This window comes from Impatiens glandulifera, chromosome 5, assembly GCF_907164915.1.
Source record: "Impatiens glandulifera chromosome 5, dImpGla2.1, whole genome shotgun sequence".
Lineage (NCBI taxonomy): Eukaryota > Viridiplantae > Streptophyta > Magnoliopsida > Ericales > Balsaminaceae > Impatiens > Impatiens glandulifera.
In genome coordinates this window covers 48,453,174-48,471,677 of record NC_061866.1, presented here as the reverse complement: position 1 = coordinate 48,471,677, position 18,504 = coordinate 48,453,174, and the positions used below count along the sequence as shown (strand labels likewise).

At 34.8% G+C, this 18,504-nt stretch overlaps 5 protein-coding genes across 6 annotated transcripts; 2 read left to right on the top strand and 3 right to left on the bottom strand.

Annotated features, from left to right (window-relative positions):
• Positions 1-343: 343 nt before the first annotated feature.
• On the bottom strand, positions 344-2,142 carry LOC124937733 (probable serine/threonine-protein kinase At1g54610). The gene is made up of 4 exons (XM_047478053.1): positions 1,555-2,142; positions 886-1,482; positions 576-803; positions 344-490 (listed from the first exon to the last, which is right to left on the bottom strand). The coding sequence occupies exons 1-4, from the start codon at positions 1,837-1,839 to the stop codon at positions 392-394; spliced, it is 1,209 nt and encodes a 402-aa protein (XP_047334009.1). The 5' UTR covers positions 1,840-2,142; the 3' UTR covers positions 344-391.
• A 737-nt stretch (positions 2,143-2,879) lies between these two features.
• LOC124937732 (terminal nucleotidyltransferase 4B-like) lies at positions 2,880-5,762 on the top strand. Its single transcript, XM_047478052.1, has 13 exons — positions 2,880-3,205; positions 3,299-3,411; positions 3,542-3,598; positions 3,701-3,793; positions 4,172-4,242; positions 4,331-4,373; positions 4,461-4,541; positions 4,613-4,672; positions 4,836-4,883; positions 4,955-5,052; positions 5,125-5,173; positions 5,267-5,311; positions 5,405-5,762. Exons 1-13 carry the CDS (start codon positions 2,950-2,952, stop codon positions 5,693-5,695), a joined length of 1,305 nt encoding a protein of 434 aa, XP_047334008.1. The 5' UTR covers positions 2,880-2,949; the 3' UTR covers positions 5,696-5,762.
• A 246-nt stretch (positions 5,763-6,008) lies between these two features.
• Positions 6,009-9,502, bottom strand: LOC124937731 (nuclear/nucleolar GTPase 2). Its single transcript, XM_047478051.1, has 11 exons — positions 9,184-9,502; positions 8,973-9,106; positions 8,750-8,879; positions 8,435-8,598; positions 8,216-8,317; positions 8,014-8,118; positions 7,686-7,814; positions 6,852-6,992; positions 6,671-6,771; positions 6,524-6,581; positions 6,009-6,446 (listed from the first exon to the last, which is right to left on the bottom strand). The coding sequence occupies exons 1-11, from the start codon at positions 9,413-9,415 to the stop codon at positions 6,177-6,179; spliced, it is 1,566 nt and encodes a 521-aa protein (XP_047334007.1). The 5' UTR covers positions 9,416-9,502; the 3' UTR covers positions 6,009-6,176.
• Positions 9,503-10,901: 1,399 nt separating this feature from the next.
• On the top strand, positions 10,902-12,395 carry LOC124940759 (methyltransferase N6AMT1). The gene is made up of 2 exons (XM_047481299.1): positions 10,902-11,007; positions 11,505-12,395. Exon 2 carries the CDS (start codon positions 11,509-11,511, stop codon positions 12,277-12,279), a length of 771 nt encoding a protein of 256 aa, XP_047337255.1. The 5' UTR covers positions 10,902-11,007; positions 11,505-11,508; the 3' UTR covers positions 12,280-12,395.
• Positions 12,339-16,983, bottom strand: LOC124940758 (WD repeat-containing protein 44-like). Of its 2 annotated transcripts, XM_047481298.1 has the most exons (8): positions 16,056-16,982; positions 15,067-15,971; positions 14,135-14,225; positions 13,892-14,049; positions 13,736-13,787; positions 13,568-13,650; positions 13,363-13,456; positions 12,339-13,285 (listed from the first exon to the last, which is right to left on the bottom strand). In XM_047481298.1, the coding sequence occupies exons 1-8, from the start codon at positions 16,669-16,671 to the stop codon at positions 12,711-12,713; spliced, it is 2,574 nt and encodes an 857-aa protein (XP_047337254.1). In that variant the 5' UTR covers positions 16,672-16,982; the 3' UTR covers positions 12,339-12,710. The 2 variants fall into 2 exon arrangements, with proteins under 2 accessions (XP_047337254.1, XP_047337253.1); XM_047481297.1 differs by having other exon boundaries at positions 15,067-16,983.
• Positions 16,984-18,504: the final 1,521 nt, after the last annotated feature.

The window sequence follows — 18,504 nt, the reverse complement described above, 5'->3', positions numbered from 1 at the left end:
TATATGTTGGCGATCTTCTAATCCTCGAATAAAATAATCCTCGAATAAACTTTAGTCCCCTTAAAGACCGTAGCTCATAGCTCAGGTAGTCCAAAATAATATTTTATAGGCAAATGACAATAACGCATAAAACACTTGATATTTTCTGTCGCTAAATTGAATTAGTGACAGAAAACTAGGTAAATTTTGTTTGACTGCATAATATTATTATCATGCTAGCCCGGGTAAATTTTATGGAATTTTTTTTAGCCCGGGTAAGTTTTATGAAATTCTTTTAGTGCGAGTAGATTTTAAATCCCAGCTCCGAGCTCTGACCTTGTGTATAAACCAAACCGGTTTACTCCGATCTAATTGATTTGTGATCTAATTAAACTCAAATTCATTTACACATTTATAATACAAAATTATCTTCTTTGGCATCCAACTCCTTACTAGGAGGATACTTAGGCAAGCTCCAAGGATCACAAGGCAATGGTTTTGTTACAAAGAACTGTATAAACAAAAACAAAACAGTTTATATACAGAAGAAGATGAAGAATTAGAACTTCATGTCATATATATACATATATGTATACCTGACTTTTTAATGCAGAAGCTGCAGAACCGCGATCTTCTGGATCAATGGAAAGTAGCGTCTCCATTAGCACCAAAGCTGGTTCAGGTAAATCCATGAACATTTCTCCAACAAGACGTTTATAAGGATTCATTGTCTTGAAAATGGTGGCGTGAGGCAACTTCGCTTTTCTCCAATACTCTTCAGAAGGCGACCCACAAAGCTTAAAGATTTTATGCAATTGTTCAACCTAGATCAGAAGAAAAAGAAGACTAATAATTACTTATCAACTTAGATTCTACAATACATATTTATATGTATGATAAAAAAACCTCTGTTCTCCCTGGCATGATAGGTTTCCCTGAATATAATTCAGCTAAGATACAACCGCAACTCCACAAATCCACAGCAGGACCGTAGTAAGTAGCCCCTAGTAGAAGCTCAGGCGGTCGATACCAAAGAGTTACAACTCTGCTAGTCAAAGGAACACATTTCTGAGGATCATAAAAACTCGCCAAACCAAAGTCTGCAATCTTCAGAATCCCATTGTTATCGATTAAAATGTTGGAACCTTTTATGTCGCGGTGCAACACACCGCGACTGTGACAATGATCCAGCCCACGTAACAGTTGTTGAAAGTAGCATTTAATCTGCGGTTCTGTGAATTTGTGAGAAGCCAGACCGGCTAGGTCGTGTTCCATGTATTCAAATACAAGGTAGAGGCTACAAGACATTCTTGAAGTGACTAAACCTTCAAGTTTTATGATATTTGGATGATTAAGTCTACGTAGAGTTTGGATTTCTCTTGCCATGAAACGAACGCTTTCTGGGTCGAGGTTATTGAATCTTACTTTCTTCAATGCTACTATCTTTCCAGCTTGGTTTAGATCACGGGCACGATAAACATTACTGTATGTCCCATTTCCTATCTGTTGTTTGTTGTTCTATAATAGTGTTAACTCAATTTCTTCAATAATAACAAGAAGGAAACAAAAAAATACCTTATCTAACTTGTCAAAAGAATCAGCTCGTCGAGGAACCCAACCACGGATGGCTTCGCCGGCGACATTTGTTAGCCATGGTGGCCATCCTGCTGCAATTTGCTCACCTTCGATTGAATATACTCCTTGGAAGTACCGAATTAAGCCATTTGATTGTTTATAATCAAGCAAGGAGAATCTCTCTGTTGGACTGTCTCGAATATCTTCGATGGATGAGGGATTACAACAAATACCACCCATTATATACGTTAAACGACACAAACCCTCGTATATAGTCTTCAACATAATACAGGAACGGTGAAAATAGTCTTGATTTTCATAGGAGGTTCTCCGTCCTCTGATTCCATTGCAATGAATCAAAACGTCCAAAATAAAGAACCTTTTGAGACCCAAAATCAGTGTGGTGAGTTGGGTCGGTTCTTCTTCATAGATTTTAAAATGATAATGGTAGCTGCAGCAGGCAGTTGAGAAACCCTAGAGGAGAAGAAGACATGGATATAACGGCAGAAAGAAAGAAAGAAAGGCTTTTTAGTGTGAGAAGTCCGCCGCCACGCGATCTACTTTTACGCACGCCACGTAACGCCCTCAAGCATGTTTGTAAGGCCCGTGGCTTTTGTTGTTTACGGTCGGGAGGTTCATGCAGCTTGCCAATCACTTTGTTTAATAACCCTAAAGTTTAAATCTAAGTTATGTTTTTTTATATTTGATTAGAATATAATTTTCCAATAAACCAATTTCTGTCTTCAAACAAAATTACATTTATTATTAGTAATCATCTTCATGTGTCTTGTCAGTCGGTTTAGTCACTTTTTTTTAATCTAAATTTTGTCTTTCGATTGATTCAACCATATTATATTTTATATCAAAATATCTCGTAATTTTTATCATATTATTTATATTTTAATTATATAACTATTAAACATTTTTATCTCTTTTAACATTAACATTTTTTAATATTTATAAATAATTTTAAAAACATACCAGAAATAAATTATCCTAATTTTACCAGAAGATTTGGACTATGTCAATTAAAAGAATGAGATAAAAAGGTATTACACCATATCTAAATATGAAAAAGACAATAAATAATAATCTCAGTCTTTTAAGTTTAAAACATTATTATAGTAGATTCTTTATAGTTTAAGAATAAAGTTAAAAAATCATCATAAACAAATGTAAAAATTTTGTCCTTAATATTAATAAAAAAAATAGATAGGATATTTATTGAAAGAATTTGTGCATATTTTTAATACAAAATAAATACAAAAGAGTAATTTATAATTTAATTAAAGATAGTATATAGTGCAATAAAATAATTGAAAAAAAAACATCTTTCTAAGAACCTGGACCGACGAAGGGCAAGTTACGGTCAGGCACACATCCATCCAGGCTGAAATGGAAGCCAAATCTTCAACCCGCATCTTTAACAATGCCCTACGCCCAATGTCCTCCGCCGGCGCGGATTCTCCGGCCGGCGAACCTAGTGTCGTTTTTCGCAAAGGGGTTTCTCTCTCTGCCTCTCGTGGCACCTTGCCTGAACCAGCATCTCTTGATCATAGGGCGGTTAAGGAGCCGGAGCGCACTCTCGAGAGAGGGTTGTTGAGTAGAAGAAACTGTCAGTTCAAAAGCCCAATGCTTCAGCTTCATAAAGGTAGGTCTGCTTGATTTTAACGAATTATTCAACCGATGGTTCTTCATCTCATCAATTATAATCTTATTTAACAGAGCTGTCTGTGTATGACAGAGATACTGGATTTTAGTGATTTCCTATCCCCAACTCCTGAAGAACGAGAACTAAGACATTCAGCAGTTGCTCGTGTATTTGATGTTATTAGACGCATATGGCCAAACAGCAAGGTCAGCGATCAACCATTCTCTTCTTCTCACTTGTATACCATTACCAACCCTTTAGAATGGATGTCTAAAAATTGGTCCTTTCTTTAATATTAACACAATTTCAACAAATTGATTACACTTGGGAATGCAGGGAGAGGTTTTTGGATCATTCAGGACAGGCTTGTACCTTCCAACAAGTGATATTGATGTAAGCCTATGGTTACCTTTTCATCTTCCACTTTGCAGTTAATCCTCTGTTGGAACAAAATCCATGCTTGATACTGATTATGAAACCAAATTTGTCATTTAGGTTGTGATTTTGGGGTCAGAAATCAGAACTCATCATGCTCTGAATGATCTTTCTGATGCACTGTCTCGAGAAGGCATTGCAAAGAATATAAAGGTACAGTATTTGATATACTTGGCCCTTGTTTGATATAAGACTATTTGAAGAACCAAGTGTGTTTTTTTCTTTCAATAACATTATTTGATGTAAGTTATTGAAAATTAGGTTATTTGGGTAAAAAGACATTAGAGGTATAACTATATAATGAAAAAACTATTTCTATAGCATAGCCTATTTTGGTATTTTGATTGATGATTTGATTGTGAGTTTATTTGGAATTAATCTCAAATTAGGCATTGGCTTCCTTTATTAATTGTGTTACTTCACTATCAATACCAAAATTGACCTCTATTGGATGACGCGATCCTTTCGTTGTCGCAGTTTTCATGAAAATTTCTTTCCCAAAATAACTTAAAATCATTTATGTCGCTTCAGGTGATTGCAAAAGCACGAATACCAATCATCAAATTTGTAGAGACGAGAAGTGAGATTCCATTTGATATAAGGTGATAACAAAATTTTGCTTTGAGATTCTTTATTTATGCTCTTCTAAATTACCAATCACTCATATAATGTATGTTGTCAAATGCACAGCTTTAATGTGGAAAATGGACCTAAGGCAGCAGATTTCATAAAGGCTAGTTTTGTTGTAAACGTTTTCACTGAAATGGTACATATGTATTTATGGATTGTATATTTATCTAATGTTTGGTTCGATTTTCAGGATGCAGTAGCTAGATGGCCTCCATTACGACCATTGTGTTTGGTCTTGAAAGTTTTTCTACAGCAAAGAGATCTAAATGAGGTATGAAGATTTGTTATCTACATGTTTTCTGTAGGAATCTTCTTCTACTTCTGATTCACATTGTTTTACAGGTCTACACGGGTGGAATTGGTTCATATGCACTCCTCACCATGCTCATTGCAATGCTTCGGGTAATTATTATTGGTCTCATTTGAAACACTTTATGTTTATTGATCTGAATCCAGTACTTAAAAATAAGCTTCCAAATGTGCGAGCCTATTTTGTCTCTGGTTCACCTAGATTAATTATTCTCATGGCTGTTTTTCTTCTTTCTGTGTATTTCTCATTATGCAGAATTTGAGCCAGTATGAAACTCGAGAACAGAACCTAGGAATCCTTTTGGTATTTATTATATCCATATATTGCTATAAAATATTAATATCTAAATATTGATGAGTTATGGTTGGCATCAGGTACATTTTTTTGAAATTTACGGATGCAAATTAAACATATCTAATGTTGGAGTATCATGCAATCGAACAGGGACATTCTTCAACAAAAGTAGCATAGGGTACATCATAACTTGTTCATGTTTATTGTTATCCATTTTCCCCGGTGCTGATTACTTGCTTATTATTAATAGGTGTTCATCTATTGGGCAGACATTCTCCCTCTGCCTTGAGGATCCACAGGTGCCTTCTCTTTTATTTTTTCTGGGGTAAATAAAAAATAAAAATAAAGAAATCCGTTGAAATAACCTCGATATATTGTTGGTGCAATGACAGGCGCCTGAAAATGATATCGGGAAGAACTCATTTAATTTCTTCCAGGTTTTCTACTTTCAAACATTGAATACTTTTTTTTCTTTTGTTTTCCATAATCCGTTTCTGATTTTTCAAATAAGCTGCTGGTTATGGGTACAGGTTCGATCTGCATTTTCCATGGCTTTATCAACAATTACAAATGTAAAGACCATTATTAGTCTTGGCAGCAGTAAGAGCATACTAGGTACCATAATAAGGCCCGACAGAGTATTGTTGGCGCGTAAAGGAGGCTATAATGGAGATATGACGTTTGAAGAGACACTTCCCGGGTCAGAAGACCAACTAATGAATTATCATTTAGAAGAGATTTACAATGATACCAGTGATGATTCATCTAGATCCTCAACGTCTGAGGAAACAAGAAAAACAAAGAAGATGAGAAGATTCTGAATGTATTAACTATTCAAATCATTTACACCATTTACAATTGTTGTTTATAAGATCTCATTTTCTAGGATTTTATTACATATCAAATTTCTCCAGAATTAATCTAAAAAAACAGTAAAATTTACTTTCAAATAGATGAAGATAAAGATTTCAAAATTGAACATCTTATAGGAAGAAATTACACAATAATGTTGCAGAGAAATGTCATAACAAACGGACAGAAACAAATTAGGTTTCATGGTCTCATTTAACTTATCGATAGAAAATTTGTCCGGACTTAATCAAAATAAATAGTAAATTTAACTACCAAATGAAATAGATGAAGATTTAGATTTGAAATTTAAACATCTTATAGAAAAAAATTACACAATAATGTTGCAGAGAAATGTCATAACAATAGGAGAAAAAGCTGACAAAAAACAAATTAGGTCTCAATTAAATGTATTGATTTAGTAGTATTGATGCAAAAAAAAAGATGATATATCTATTCTCCCTTTAATTCCTTTTCAGTGAAGAGATCCTCCTGAACTGGAACATCCTTAAGAAGCTGGGAAGAAACAACTTCTGCAATGGCTCTCTTGGCTGCTGCTGCTTTATCATCATCTATTAATGTCTTGTCTTTATCATTACCATCATCCTTTTCGATGTTAGAAGCTTCATCTTCGCGAGGAGGAGGTACAAAGAAAGGGATCTTCCCTCTTTGCCAATCATGGAGGATCATCTTTGCAGCAGTTTTTAAGTCCGGCTCACCACCCTACACCATTCACATCATTAAGCTTTAAGTTATAATAAGTAATAAAATCAAAACAACTTTCTTGTAAAAGAAGTTACCTTCAACAACTTGCCCGAAGATTTACAAAGCTGTAAAAGGAAATCTTCATCATCCACCCTGAATATAGATACATACATAGATTAGATCATTAAACATGGATATTTTGATAGTAGTGTTCAATCAAAAACAAAATGCAAATTAAATACCATTCTTTTATCTTGTATGCTCTTTGCAAGTGCTCCTTCTTAACACGTTTCAGAACCTCCCCAATGTGCTCATCAGCATCAGGCAAGTTTGTTACACGCACCTGCAGACGTACTAGTTATGGCTGGAAGTGTAGAAAAATGCTTACTTGTTAAGAGCTTTTCATTAAAATAGTTAACATACCACACCCTTGAGCACTATATCAGTTTCAGAATCATTGCTTTGGTAAACAACACCAGGACAATCGATCAAAAAGATCCTCTTCGTAAGGGTAATGTACTGCCACACTTTAGTCTCTCCAGGAATGGGAGCAACTTTGCATACCTTTAACAAAAAATAAAACACCATAAGTACAAAGATTATACAACTCATCAATCTTAATCTGCACTACATTTGAACTCCAAACCGTCTCCCTACACTAACAAAATGTCAATCGGAAATTGTTACTCACAAATATGAATTTGCCAAATGGAAGACCAAGTGTTTGGATTACACAATTTCTCACTTAATCCAAATAATTAAGTGCTTATTTGAATTATGTTTAGTCTATAAATTGTTTACATTCAATTCAAACTAAGCTAAAAAAGGTTGGCTTAATTCGGTTAAGCTGTGAATGCAAGTTATAAAGTAAAAGTGTACAAAAGACAACTTTAACCCTTGTAAATTAATTAAATTTCATTACTGTAATAGTAAAATAGTCTTTAAATACCTTTCTGAACATTACTTCCAGACTTTTTATCAAATCAAATATTCTTATTTGGTCTATTCAGCATTTACTTTTTAGACACTTAACAAATCCAACACTTAAATTTCAATATTCAACATTTAGCACTTTTTTTCAGTTTTAACAAATGCACCTAAAGCTGAAAGTTACAACTATGATCATAAAGTAACCATTCCAAATATTTCAACAAATGCAATTTGTCTTACCACTGCATATCATATACCTGAATAGTACTTCAAGACAGCTAATTGCCTATGCATTTTTCAAAATAAGAAGTTTTAAGTAATACTTACATTCTTTGTTCGAAGTGTATTGATAACTGATGACTTTCCAACATTGGGATAGCCAATAAATCCAACAGAGATAGCCTGCTTGTCACTTTTTATGCGCGAAAACTGCCTTAATACCGAGAGTAGAGAGCCCTAGCAGTATCCAGAAACATATTATCCATAAACATATTCATGCACCATAATAATGGAGTCTTGAAATGCCAAATAAGTTACCAATCACAATTTGAGATTAAATGAAACCCACAAGGTGAGAACAAAGTTTTAAGCCCTAACTTCCAATGAAAATGACATTGTGGAAATGCAAAGAGACGCGCATATAAAGGGGAATCACCTTTCCAAAAGACTTGTTGATGCTTGCATGGAAGGCTAGGGTAGGAAATTCCTTAGATAATACTTTTAGCCACCCTTTAGTTGCCCAAGAAGGGACAAGATCACACTAATAAAATGAAGTAACAAAAAAACCTATATTAATATCGCATAAGCACACATAAAATACAGCTACAACAGATATTTGTCAAGTACAAAATATAAACCTTATTTAACAAAAGAATCATATGTTTATGTTTGCAATGCTCTTTCAGATGCCTCTCCAAATGATAGCATCGTGTACCAAGGGGGTCCCTAGCATCCAAAACCTGTTAAACAACAGGATCAAATTTCAGGCTTTTCTAAAGCAAAGATTAAAATAAAAAAAAATTCCATAGCACAGATTAGACAAGTCATCTTTCTTTCAAAACAAATCACATACTAACCTGGATAACAACATCTGATGAATCAATGACTTTGTAAAGCTCCCCCCATATGCGTTTACTTTGACCCTTATCAAACATATTGTGGCGTACTAGATCCCTTAACCCATCCTCTGCATCAGCATCAGCAGATGTCGAGACAGCACCACGTTTTTGTTCAAATGCATCTGCGCATTTAACACATAAAGCTTTTAATTAATAACTATGGGAAGTCAAATACACAAACTTGGGATATGATAACCCATTGACTACTAAAACAGGAGATTTCATGCAAGGGAAAATATGAACCTCAGTAAGAGAAATTAGATGCTTGTATACCTTGAGAAACATCTGCCTTCATAACTAATGCCTCATAATCAGATACCACCAAATTAGGACGCTTTCTTTTCACCTTGGGCCCAAAGGCATTCTCAAAAGGCTCAGTGTCGAGAAGATGAACTCTAGCTTGCTTCATATACAAATAAAAGTAAATTTCAGAATGAAACTAAGAGATTATATAAACCATATGGTTAATTTCATAAAAGACTTCTCCTTGTCATACCTTCTGATGATCATTTAAAAGAGACATGGGTAATTTCTTGTCCTTCAATATGACATTGTAATTGCTAGACATCCGATTCTGAAGCTCCTCACGAAAAAACTCCAACTCTTTCTGATTCACAACTCGAGTATTTCCTGCAATAAGGTAAACAAGGTAAGAACGAACTCTGTAGTTAAGAGAAAGACTTGATATTTTTGAAAATTAGACGTACCAAACCAACGACGATCGGGTTGAATTCGTGTGTTTGGCAATTCCTTGGACTGAAGATCGTGCTTTAGAATCTTTCCCTTTCTATCACGCTTCGGCCTGGTTTTATACATCTTGAGCCGCCGCACAGTGGAGGCGCTACGGCCACCTTTGCTAGAACTTGCATCTCTATTAACATCGAGTGAATGTGTTGGCTTTCCTGAAACATTTGATGATCTCTCCTTTTTCTTCACCATTTTCACTCTTTTACAAAGAACAAGTAGAGATGATTCTCCTCCGGCGACCTTCAAACAACCGTCTCTCTGATACAGAGAGATGAAGAGGGGTTTATCAAATGTGAGGGCTAGGTTATAAGCTTCTCCTCTCTTTTCTTTTTCTTTTTTTTTAATGGGTAATGAAAAGGCCCAATTCTAAATTGTAGCCCAAAGAGATTATAAAAGTACAACCCTAAAGATTGTTGAAAAAAAGATTCTAATTTATTCTATATGAATCATTTATTTCTAGGCCATTTAACTATTAATGAAATATAACTTTTAAGAATAAAAAAAAATAATTGAGGGGTTAATTCTACAATATTTTAAGTAAGTAAAATCATTTAAATAATAATAATGAGTCAAAAAATAAATATAAATATATTTTAAGGTTCATATTTCCATAAGAAAATTGTGTATCCCAAATAAATAAAACTTAACCAAAAAAAATGAAGAATGAAAAAAAAAAACACAATATACCAAAGGGCAAAATGTTTTTTTTTATAATTTAAGAGAAAGGATAAATAAATATAATTTTGAAGAATGAATAAAAAATAGAATATGTGATCCAATATAACTTAAAAAAATAATATGTTATTTCGAGTGTTTAAGACTTCACCCTAATTTTCCCGGGCTGAGATTGAGGTTGTCCCTAGACTTCTGGTGGTTCTAATGAAAGCGATGAAAGTATAGTTTTCCTCCAATTTTATGGTACAATTTACAAATGATAGTTGGATAGAGAAGAAATGCCTTACACATTAATTCTCTTATGCACTTGAATTTGCTATTCTTGCCACTAGGCTCGACTGTGGGAAATTGTTCTTGAAAAAAAAAACTGGGAGTTGGCGCAGAAATAAATGAACGATTCATTGACAAATTAGTTATGTTTTAGGCAGTTAACAGATTTCAGACTATCTAATAGATAACTTTTGACAATAATGTCATTTTGGTTTCAAACTGTGTTGAAAAAATATTTAAAAAAAATTACTTCACACTTTTTTCATTTTTTAGTCACCTTCTTTCCCCAATTTTCCTTATCCAATACTACTCATAATTCGATTGCACTTCTCTATTTAGTTATAATTTTTGCAATTAAATATATCAATAAAATATGTTTTATTCACTAAACAAATCAAATAATTACATAAGAAATAAATAAATATAATTGCACTTTTCCTTTTGTAGTGACAGTGACCTTTGTAACTTCCTATTTTTTTAAAATTTAATTCACTACTTATTTTTTTTAATTAAAAATAAACAAAAATCACATTTATTTATTCATAATTTTTTTTTAAGCACCCTCCAATTTTTTAAACTCAATCCAACTTTAATTCCTACGTTCATCCTTCTTTACAAACTTTAATTAAAAATTAAGCAAAAGAATTAAAGTGTAAATAAATGTTTTTTTCATTTGCTAAACTTAATGTAGGTAAAAAAAGAAAGAAAAAAAAGAAAAAGGAATATCCATTGTAAAAAAAATAAAAATATATATTTATTATTAAACCACGCGCCACCTCCCCTGCTGACCTGCATTCAGCCCACCCTTGAACGTCTGCCGCCTCAATCGCAAAAACCAGGTCATCTCTTTCTCTATCTCTGTATCTATCTCATGCATATTTTCATTTTCATTTTCATTTTCATTCTTTCTCTAATCAAGATTTCGATTCTTTCCTGTAATCGACGATAATTATGATTGAAAATGGAACTGCAAATCGAAACTAAATTCCTGTACCAATTTAGCTTATCTTCAAAATAGTTCATGTTCATGACAACTTGCTTCAATTATTTACATTGGATAACGTGATTGAATCTTAAAACCTAAAAAAGCTTGTTGCTTGATTTATTATATCACTTACTGTTCACAGTTAACCTAGTTGCAAACTCAAAGATTCACTTAAGGCCTAAACTACTGTATATACTCTTAACATAAGTTGTTTTTCAAACCCTAACCCGTGAGAGTATCAACATATAGATTGATTGATTGATTACACATGATTGATAGAATGAAAAACAAAAACTGTGTATATCATGTGGTGTATTGACTAAATCCCCTTATTTTGACATGAGATTGCAGAACAATGTCACCAACAATTGCACAAATTTGCCTCACCAGTTCACACCCCGAGGTTTACGAGCCATGTGACGATTCGTTTTCTCTAGTTGATGCTCTCCTAGCCGACAGATCAAAGTTGCTAGAGCATCGACCTAATCTCTGCATGGAAATAGGTTGTGGCAGTGGCTATGTAATAACATCACTGGCTCTGATGCTTGGGGGAGAAGAAGATCGGTGTGGTGGAACCTATTACATTGCGACTGATGTGAATCCTAATGCAATTATGGTGACCAGTAAAACAATGGAGGCACATGGTGTCTATGCAGAGTTGATCAACACTGATATCGCTTCAGGTTTGGAGAAACGGTTAGCTGGATTGGTTGATGTGATGGTTGTGAACCCGCCCTATGTTCCCACGCCAGAAGATGAGGTGGGTAATGGTGGGATTGTTGCGTCTTGGGCTGGTGGTGAAAATGGCAGAACTGTTATTGATAAGATTTTACTTATTGCTGATAAACTTCTGTCGCCCAAGGGTTGGTTATATATGGTGACTCTGACTGCTAATAATCCAATGGAAATCTGTGTTGATATGAGCAAGAAAGGTTATGGTTCGAGGATTGTTGTTCAAAGATCGACTGAAGAGGAGAATCTTCTTGTTATCAAGTTTTGGCGAGAAAATGATGATGCTGGTGGCTTCGGCGAAATACATGAAAAAAGACTTGTGAACAGAACGGGTTCTGGTAAGATTGTGAAAACTCTCCTCTCTGGTTTGTCGTTCTGGAAACAAAATGACTAGCATAGTATTTCATGTAAATTCATTCCTTTGTGAAACTTACACTTTAACTTGTTTTCTTCTTGGTATCTTCAAACTTAAGATGAATGCTCTATACTTTTATGCTAAACAGTTTCTTTTAACTTGGATTATTACAATTCAAGAACATATTCCTACTAATTACTGAGGTTAAAAAATAAATATATATATGTAATTAAACAAACTCTGGGGCAGGCTGGCTGGCCATCTATACATATTCTTGTAATGGATACAAATAGTACAATCTCATGGCAAAAGATTGATTGCCGGATTCAACATTGTCTTGTCGAAGAAGAATCGTAGTAGTAAAAGAATCGCTACTAATTTGCAAACTAACCATTAACAACTCTACAAACCCAACATTTGTTTTTTTCTTCTTCTTTCAGTGGAAACACCACCTTAGAAGATGTTCATCACTATATCCCAAATGGCAATCCGAAATTTTGATAAGTTCTGATTTCGCCGCGAAGACCAGCAGTTACAATTACCATTCCCCAGGCAGACTTGTTGTTTTGGGTGAATCCATTGGAGAAATCCATGCTGACTCGCGGGCTATGCCTATTTTTGTAAAGCTTTTCCTCTGGCCATGTTGCGGATATTCTATCGAAGAAGTAACCGTTTGAAGCATTTGAGATGATTCCATTGACTAGACTGCTAGTGCACCCATCGACTGGGGTGGGAGGATGATGATTAGCTGCAGACATATCATCGAAATGATGACTATTACTATTATTATTATGTTGTATGGAACAAGTGTCCTCCAATGTCCACGAATCAGACATCCCTGGCCAGGGAAGGGCAACCGAGACATCTTGACAATGGAAATGCTCGTAAGCTCTTGCAACAGTGATTCCTTTGTTTCGATGAGTGGGTCGAGACTGATCCTCTTCTTGTTTCCAGATATACACATTAGAGTCCTCGCTTGCACAAACTACATACTTCCCACTTGCTGTTAGGGAAGCTGACATTTGGCTGTTTGTGTTGCGGAACCCTGTATACAAATTATCATCAAAATCAAACATAAGAATTGAGTTGCAGTTCAATTTTAGACTGAAGTAAAATTCCCACCTTTGAACTTGTGAACAAAATCAACACCATCAATGACACGTATTCGCGAGTCAGAAGATGTGACGAGGACTTCTGAGGAGCTTCCCGGTACAAACTGTTGAAAGAAAGATAAGTAAGACTAACCTGTAGTAGCTTGAATGCATGGAAAAACAATACAAATCCCAATTCAAATTCAAAAGGGAACAAGACAGAGACGTATGATTACCTGAAAACCTGTGATTTTCTTGTGATGAGATTTCTTTTTCTTATTCTGCAGATTGATTTGAGTTTTTTGTTGCAATTTGTTATCTGGAGAGGGAAATCGTTCTTCGTCATAAATTGAAATGAGTGAAGGAAAAAAATATTACATGTATGTGGATCTCATTTTGGGTACCTGAGGTGTTATATAGACGACAACTACCTTTGTAGGAACCAACCAATGCACCCTGATTTCATAAAAATCAGAATGATTTATTTAGTAACTAGATTATGTAGCCCACAACCAGAGTTAAAGCCTCCAATTTATTATAGAGCAGAAGAAATGAACAACCTGTCCATCTGGCGTATAACAAGCAGCAGTAACCATTTCGTGCAGATCGCTCCAATCAACAACTCGGCGATCAGGGACACTCCATATCCGGACTTTAGCATCCAAGGACCCGCTTATGAAATAATTCTCGTCAACAGGGTTAAACTGGATGCACGTCACTGTAGTAACAAAGGAAGACAATCATAAAAACGATAGAATGTCATTCATTGCCCAAAAGAATTAAACAAATAATCAATTGCATACCATAATCACTGTGTGAGAAGATCTTCAAGCATGACTTGCTGTACAAATCCCAAAGTCTAACAGTTTTGTCCATTGAAGATGAGAGCAATTGCTGAAAAGATAAACAATTATAAGTTGCACCACCATATGCAATTCCATACCAGAAACTTGATTTTCTTATTGAAATAACGTTCTAGTTTCCTTTACATAGAACAACAAAGGACAAATATTGATTTATCATAGGACATATTATGACTGACTTTTGAAAACTTAGACACAAATGATGTACCCTAGCAATGAAAACATCAAATAGCATGTAGCAATCAACTGGTACGAGTTAATTCAACAATTTGTTCGTTTTGGAAATATAACACTAAACAGGGGATTTTGCCAGCATCTTACATGGTTAACTCTTCTGCTTTAGCTACCATCACAAAGTGTTTTGCCAGTCAATTGCTCTTCATTAAGGATGCAACTTATTAATCTCACCTACATGTTATGAATTAAAAAGTCAACACTTTGAAGGGAGTTCATCACCACATCCCTCACTCTGGCATCATCTTGTCCAAAACTTTGTCGACCCCAATGGGTTCGCTCTTCAAACTTCACTAGCCACCTATCTCTTTCAGATATTCCTTTTCTATTACTATTTCGATGTTTAATATACTTTTTTGATTTGAAGGAAAAGAAAAAGATGAACAACTATGCTGTCAAAAAGAAACAAGCAGAGAAACTAAAAGGAAGCATGAGAATGAACAAGTAATACTATAACTCCATATCTCACAAAGTGCATGCTAATAAGACAAACTCAGAAATGGCGTCAATCATTCTCCTTGAATAGGATTCTAAGAATCAAAGTGTCAAATCTTGCAAATTCTATATCTACTAACGACGGTCTAAACAGCACAAGAGAAATAGAAGACAAAGGGAAATAATAATTTTAAGTGACTAACCTTAGACTTGGACCATGACAGGTCAAGCACGTCATCCAAATGGCCTTTGAACGAAAAAATAGGCTTATCTGATAATCCAAATATCGTCTCTGGCACAAGAATAGGGTCGAGATTAATGGATTTCTGACTGATGGATAACCTCCCCCTTCTCTTCTTCTTCTTATTTCCTTCGATTTTTGGAGACATTACAGTTGTTGGTTCTGGTGACCCACTGGCAACAAGCAATAAGTTAAGATTCCCATCTTCAAAATTTTCCATCAACAGACTTCCTTTCCTCTCGGTTTTAACTACCTGCCACACATGAATGATGCAATCCTCTCCTGCACTGGCGAGGTACTTCCCATCCAAGCTAAATTTGATTGTCCAAATGGAACCAGTATGAGCTTGTATCTCCTGGTTCTTGTACAAGCCATTAAGCTCTTTGCATGATTTCCCATACTGTCGAACACGGACTCTTTCAGGACCATGAAATGAACAATCTTGACTATCGTCGGTTGCAGAGCTTGACCTTCTACCACCTTTCTCCGATGAGGTATCTCGTTCATCGCTGTTTCTTCTAATAGCACTTGCCACATGCCTTATGCTCTTTAACCAATGTCCTCCTTTCTTCCTCGATCTTAAACCAATATCTGAACTTCCATTCTCACAGTTGTGATCAATCATATCATCATCTTTATTCAGATTCTCCACATTCTGCCTTCTCATCAGTTCTTGCACAATAGGTGAATGCCCAACAGACATCTCAAATTCCTCCATTGTTAGCTGTCTTCCAGTGCCAACTTCCTTCAAATTATCCCACATACCATCTTCTCGAAACTCATTTACAACAAATTCCTTCCCATTGTCGAGATCCTTAATTCGACATTCATCATCCCGATCTAACTCTCCATTACTACCCTTTTCAACTGTAAAACAATAACCAGAATCGGTATTAATGTTAGAGCTAATAGAATGGCTTCGAATTTCTTCCCCGCTCCTACCATCCTTACCAGTAGGTGGTTTATTCAGTAAAATGCTGCGTTTATTTACAAATTGGCTGCCAGTAGCAATAGAAGACGGTGAAACTGAAGTAACTAGAGGAATGTGAGGGGAATCGAGGGATGAATTTGGAATGTAATGATCGTGTAAGGAACGATGATCCGTCGAGCTGTCGGACTTGGACCGGACAATAAAGGAGTTGGAATAGCTGCAAGAAACCACGCCATTTTGTCGACTATTACTTAACTGATCCGAAGACACCGATCTACCAAAATCTCCGAGACAGCTGCCGCCGGATGCCGAGGAAAGAGATGAACTCCGACGAGATAAAAGAGGGTCGTGGCTAAGACCCAAGTGGTGGAGGAGTCGTAGCCGGCGTTCTTCTATGGAGGAAGGTTCAGAGATCCATACATCGTAGTTATTTGAAACACCCATCGGAAATCTAGGGATTGGCAACGGGAAATCAGGAGCATAATTATGGGAAACTGGGCTTGAATTAGAATCTCTAACGTCCTCTTCTTCAGCAGATGATGAAGTACAAGAAGATGAACAAGTTGAAGAAAGGATACGATCAAGTGATTCGTAGAAACGTTCCTCTTCTTGTTCTTCGTCCTCGGCTCTGCTCATCGTTCGGACATTCCCATCTGAAATGAAAATGCACGGAACAGAAGTATTTCTCTCGCTCCTTCCCAGTTCAGTTCCTCTTTGGGTAAGTAAATCCGGTGCCGGCGAGAGTTATCAGGGGAGATAGAAAGAGAAATGAGAAGTGGAGGGAATTTGAAGAGATTGGAGAAGAAAATTGATGATTGAAATGAACCCGATGTGGGAAATCATTTGGAATGATGATGGGGATCAGAGAGAAAACGAAGCCCTATGAAAGTTGCAGGCTTGAGGAAGACGGAGGAGGAGGAGCCAACTTTGTTGTGCCCCCAAGGGTGGGAGCTCAGCTGGGGGATCTTCTTACCATTTTTTTGCTCAATCTTTTTTTAATCAAATCAAATTACATGTATAAATTACCATAATTACAAAATTTACATCATTTAATGTATATTTACCTTAATTATTTTTTTCCATCTCAAAACTATAAACTTTTTTTTGGTTTAGCTCATTTTCTAAATGTGATTATTCCTCACAAATACACTTAACCAATTAACTTGATGAAAGGAACTTGTCATTCGAACCCAGAACTTAAAAAAAACTATAGATATCCACATTTGGTAGTCGCTATACACAAAAAGTTTGGGGAGATCTATATAGGGGCCCGGGAGAGCTGAATACCACCGACATTAAAAATATAACATTATCTCATTATCTTATAATTTCTTAATTTTTTAATTTAATTTCATTATTTATTTATTAAAAAAATAAAAAATTTTACCTTATTCACTTGTTTTTATTAAAAAAAAAAATCGTTATTTTTTAAAATTCACCTTAACCCAGATTCTTATACAGTTCTAACTCAAATTCTTAGACGGTTTCTGTTTGTTAATGATTTTAAGTAAATTACTATGTAAGATTTGCCAAATTTCAAAACAGAATTATTTTTAATTTTAAAGAAAAAATATTATATTAACATGTCTACATAAACAATTGTACTTAAATAATTTCTACACAACTACCTAATTTATTATTTTTGCTACAATTAACAAACTTGTAACTTTTAATTATTTTTAAAAGTTGAGTCATAAGAAATTATAGCAATTTTTTTCTAATTAAGGAGTTAAAATTCTACCATTTTAGTCTATATAAAAATAATAATAATAATAATTACTTAATTGAACATTTATTGGGCCTTTAAAAGAAAGCCCATGAATAGGAGTTGACTTTTTTTTAAGAAAAAACAAAGACAAAAAGCCCAAGAGAGGTTGAAAGCCTGCTAGCTTCTGCTACATCCGGGACCATCTTATTAATATGTACCGCCCACAGCTTGCCTGCACTGCCCTATGATGATTGACGGTGCAAGACAGATCAAAACCCATGTGGATCCTGCAATTTCTACGGTTCAGATCTCATCTAAACCAACGTACAGAGCTTCTCTTGATCTATTTACAAACATACCCCTGTTGACTTTTTCATTCTCAAATCATTATGCAACCACGTCCGATGACTATTTTTCCATTTTTTCAAAATCTCAAATCCAATAATTGTAATCAAAATTAAAAAAGTTAATAAATATTTCTTTAATTTAGTAAAACTCAATTATATATATATATGGAAATCTTCTATATGAAGTGTTAGAGGTCGATTATATATAATTTTCTCAATAAATCACTAATCATGATTATAATTTAGGAACGTGTCCACTAGGCATTAGCTAGCTAGATAATTAAGGTAATTGTTGATTATTCAACATACGTGCATCTATTTAATACATAATTTATTTATAAAATAAAAATGCAAATTAATTAATAAATAATTAGTCGTAAAAATAGATGATGCAAATTATGGGTCAGACAAACC

What these genes read in the sequence shown, in the direction of transcription:
- LOC124940759 (XM_047481299.1), top strand. Translation starts at nt 11,509, where the DNA reads ATGTCACCAACAATTGCACAAATTTGCCTCACCAGTTCACACCCCGAG.
- LOC124937733 (XM_047478053.1), bottom strand. Translation starts at nt 1,839, where the DNA reads ATGTTGAAGACTATATACGAGGGTTTGTGTCGTTTAACGTATATAATG. An exon ending in CTTTTGACAAGTTAGATAAG is followed by an intron (nt 1,483 to 1,554) that starts GTATTTTTTTGT and finishes AACAAACAACAG; the next exon opens with ATAGGAAATGGGACATACAG. An exon ending in TCATGCCAGGGAGAACAGAG is followed by an intron (nt 804 to 885) that starts GTTTTTTTATCA and finishes CTTCTGATCTAG; the next exon opens with GTTGAACAATTGCATAAAAT.
- LOC124937731 (XM_047478051.1), bottom strand. Translation starts at nt 9,415, where the DNA reads ATGGTGAAGAAAAAGGAGAGATCATCAAATGTTTCAGGAAAGCCAACA. An exon ending in GAAGGCAGATGTTTCTCAAG is followed by an intron (nt 8,599 to 8,749) that starts GTATACAAGCAT and finishes TTAAATGCGCAG; the next exon opens with ATGCATTTGAACAAAAACGT. An exon ending in CATCAGATGTTGTTATCCAG is followed by an intron (nt 8,318 to 8,434) that starts GTTAGTATGTGA and finishes GTTGTTTAACAG; the next exon opens with GTTTTGGATGCTAGGGACCC.
- LOC124940758 (XM_047481297.1), bottom strand. Translation starts at nt 16,671, where the DNA reads ATGAGCAGAGCCGAGGACGAAGAACAAGAAGAGGAACGTTTCTACGAA. An exon ending in CTTCTCACACAGTGATTATG is followed by an intron (nt 14,050 to 14,134) that starts GTATGCAATTGA and finishes TTGTTACTACAG; the next exon opens with TGACGTGCATCCAGTTTAAC. An exon ending in TTTTGTTCACAAGTTCAAAG is followed by an intron (nt 13,286 to 13,362) that starts GTGGGAATTTTA and finishes ATTTGTATACAG; the next exon opens with GGTTCCGCAACACAAACAGC.
- LOC124937732 (XM_047478052.1), top strand. Translation starts at nt 2,950, where the DNA reads ATGGAAGCCAAATCTTCAACCCGCATCTTTAACAATGCCCTACGCCCA. An exon ending in AGGCAGCAGATTTCATAAAG is followed by an intron (nt 4,374 to 4,460) that starts GCTAGTTTTGTT and finishes TTCGATTTTCAG; the next exon opens with GATGCAGTAGCTAGATGGCC. An exon ending in TCTGCCTTGAGGATCCACAG is followed by an intron (nt 5,174 to 5,266) that starts GTGCCTTCTCTT and finishes GTGCAATGACAG; the next exon opens with GCGCCTGAAAATGATATCGG.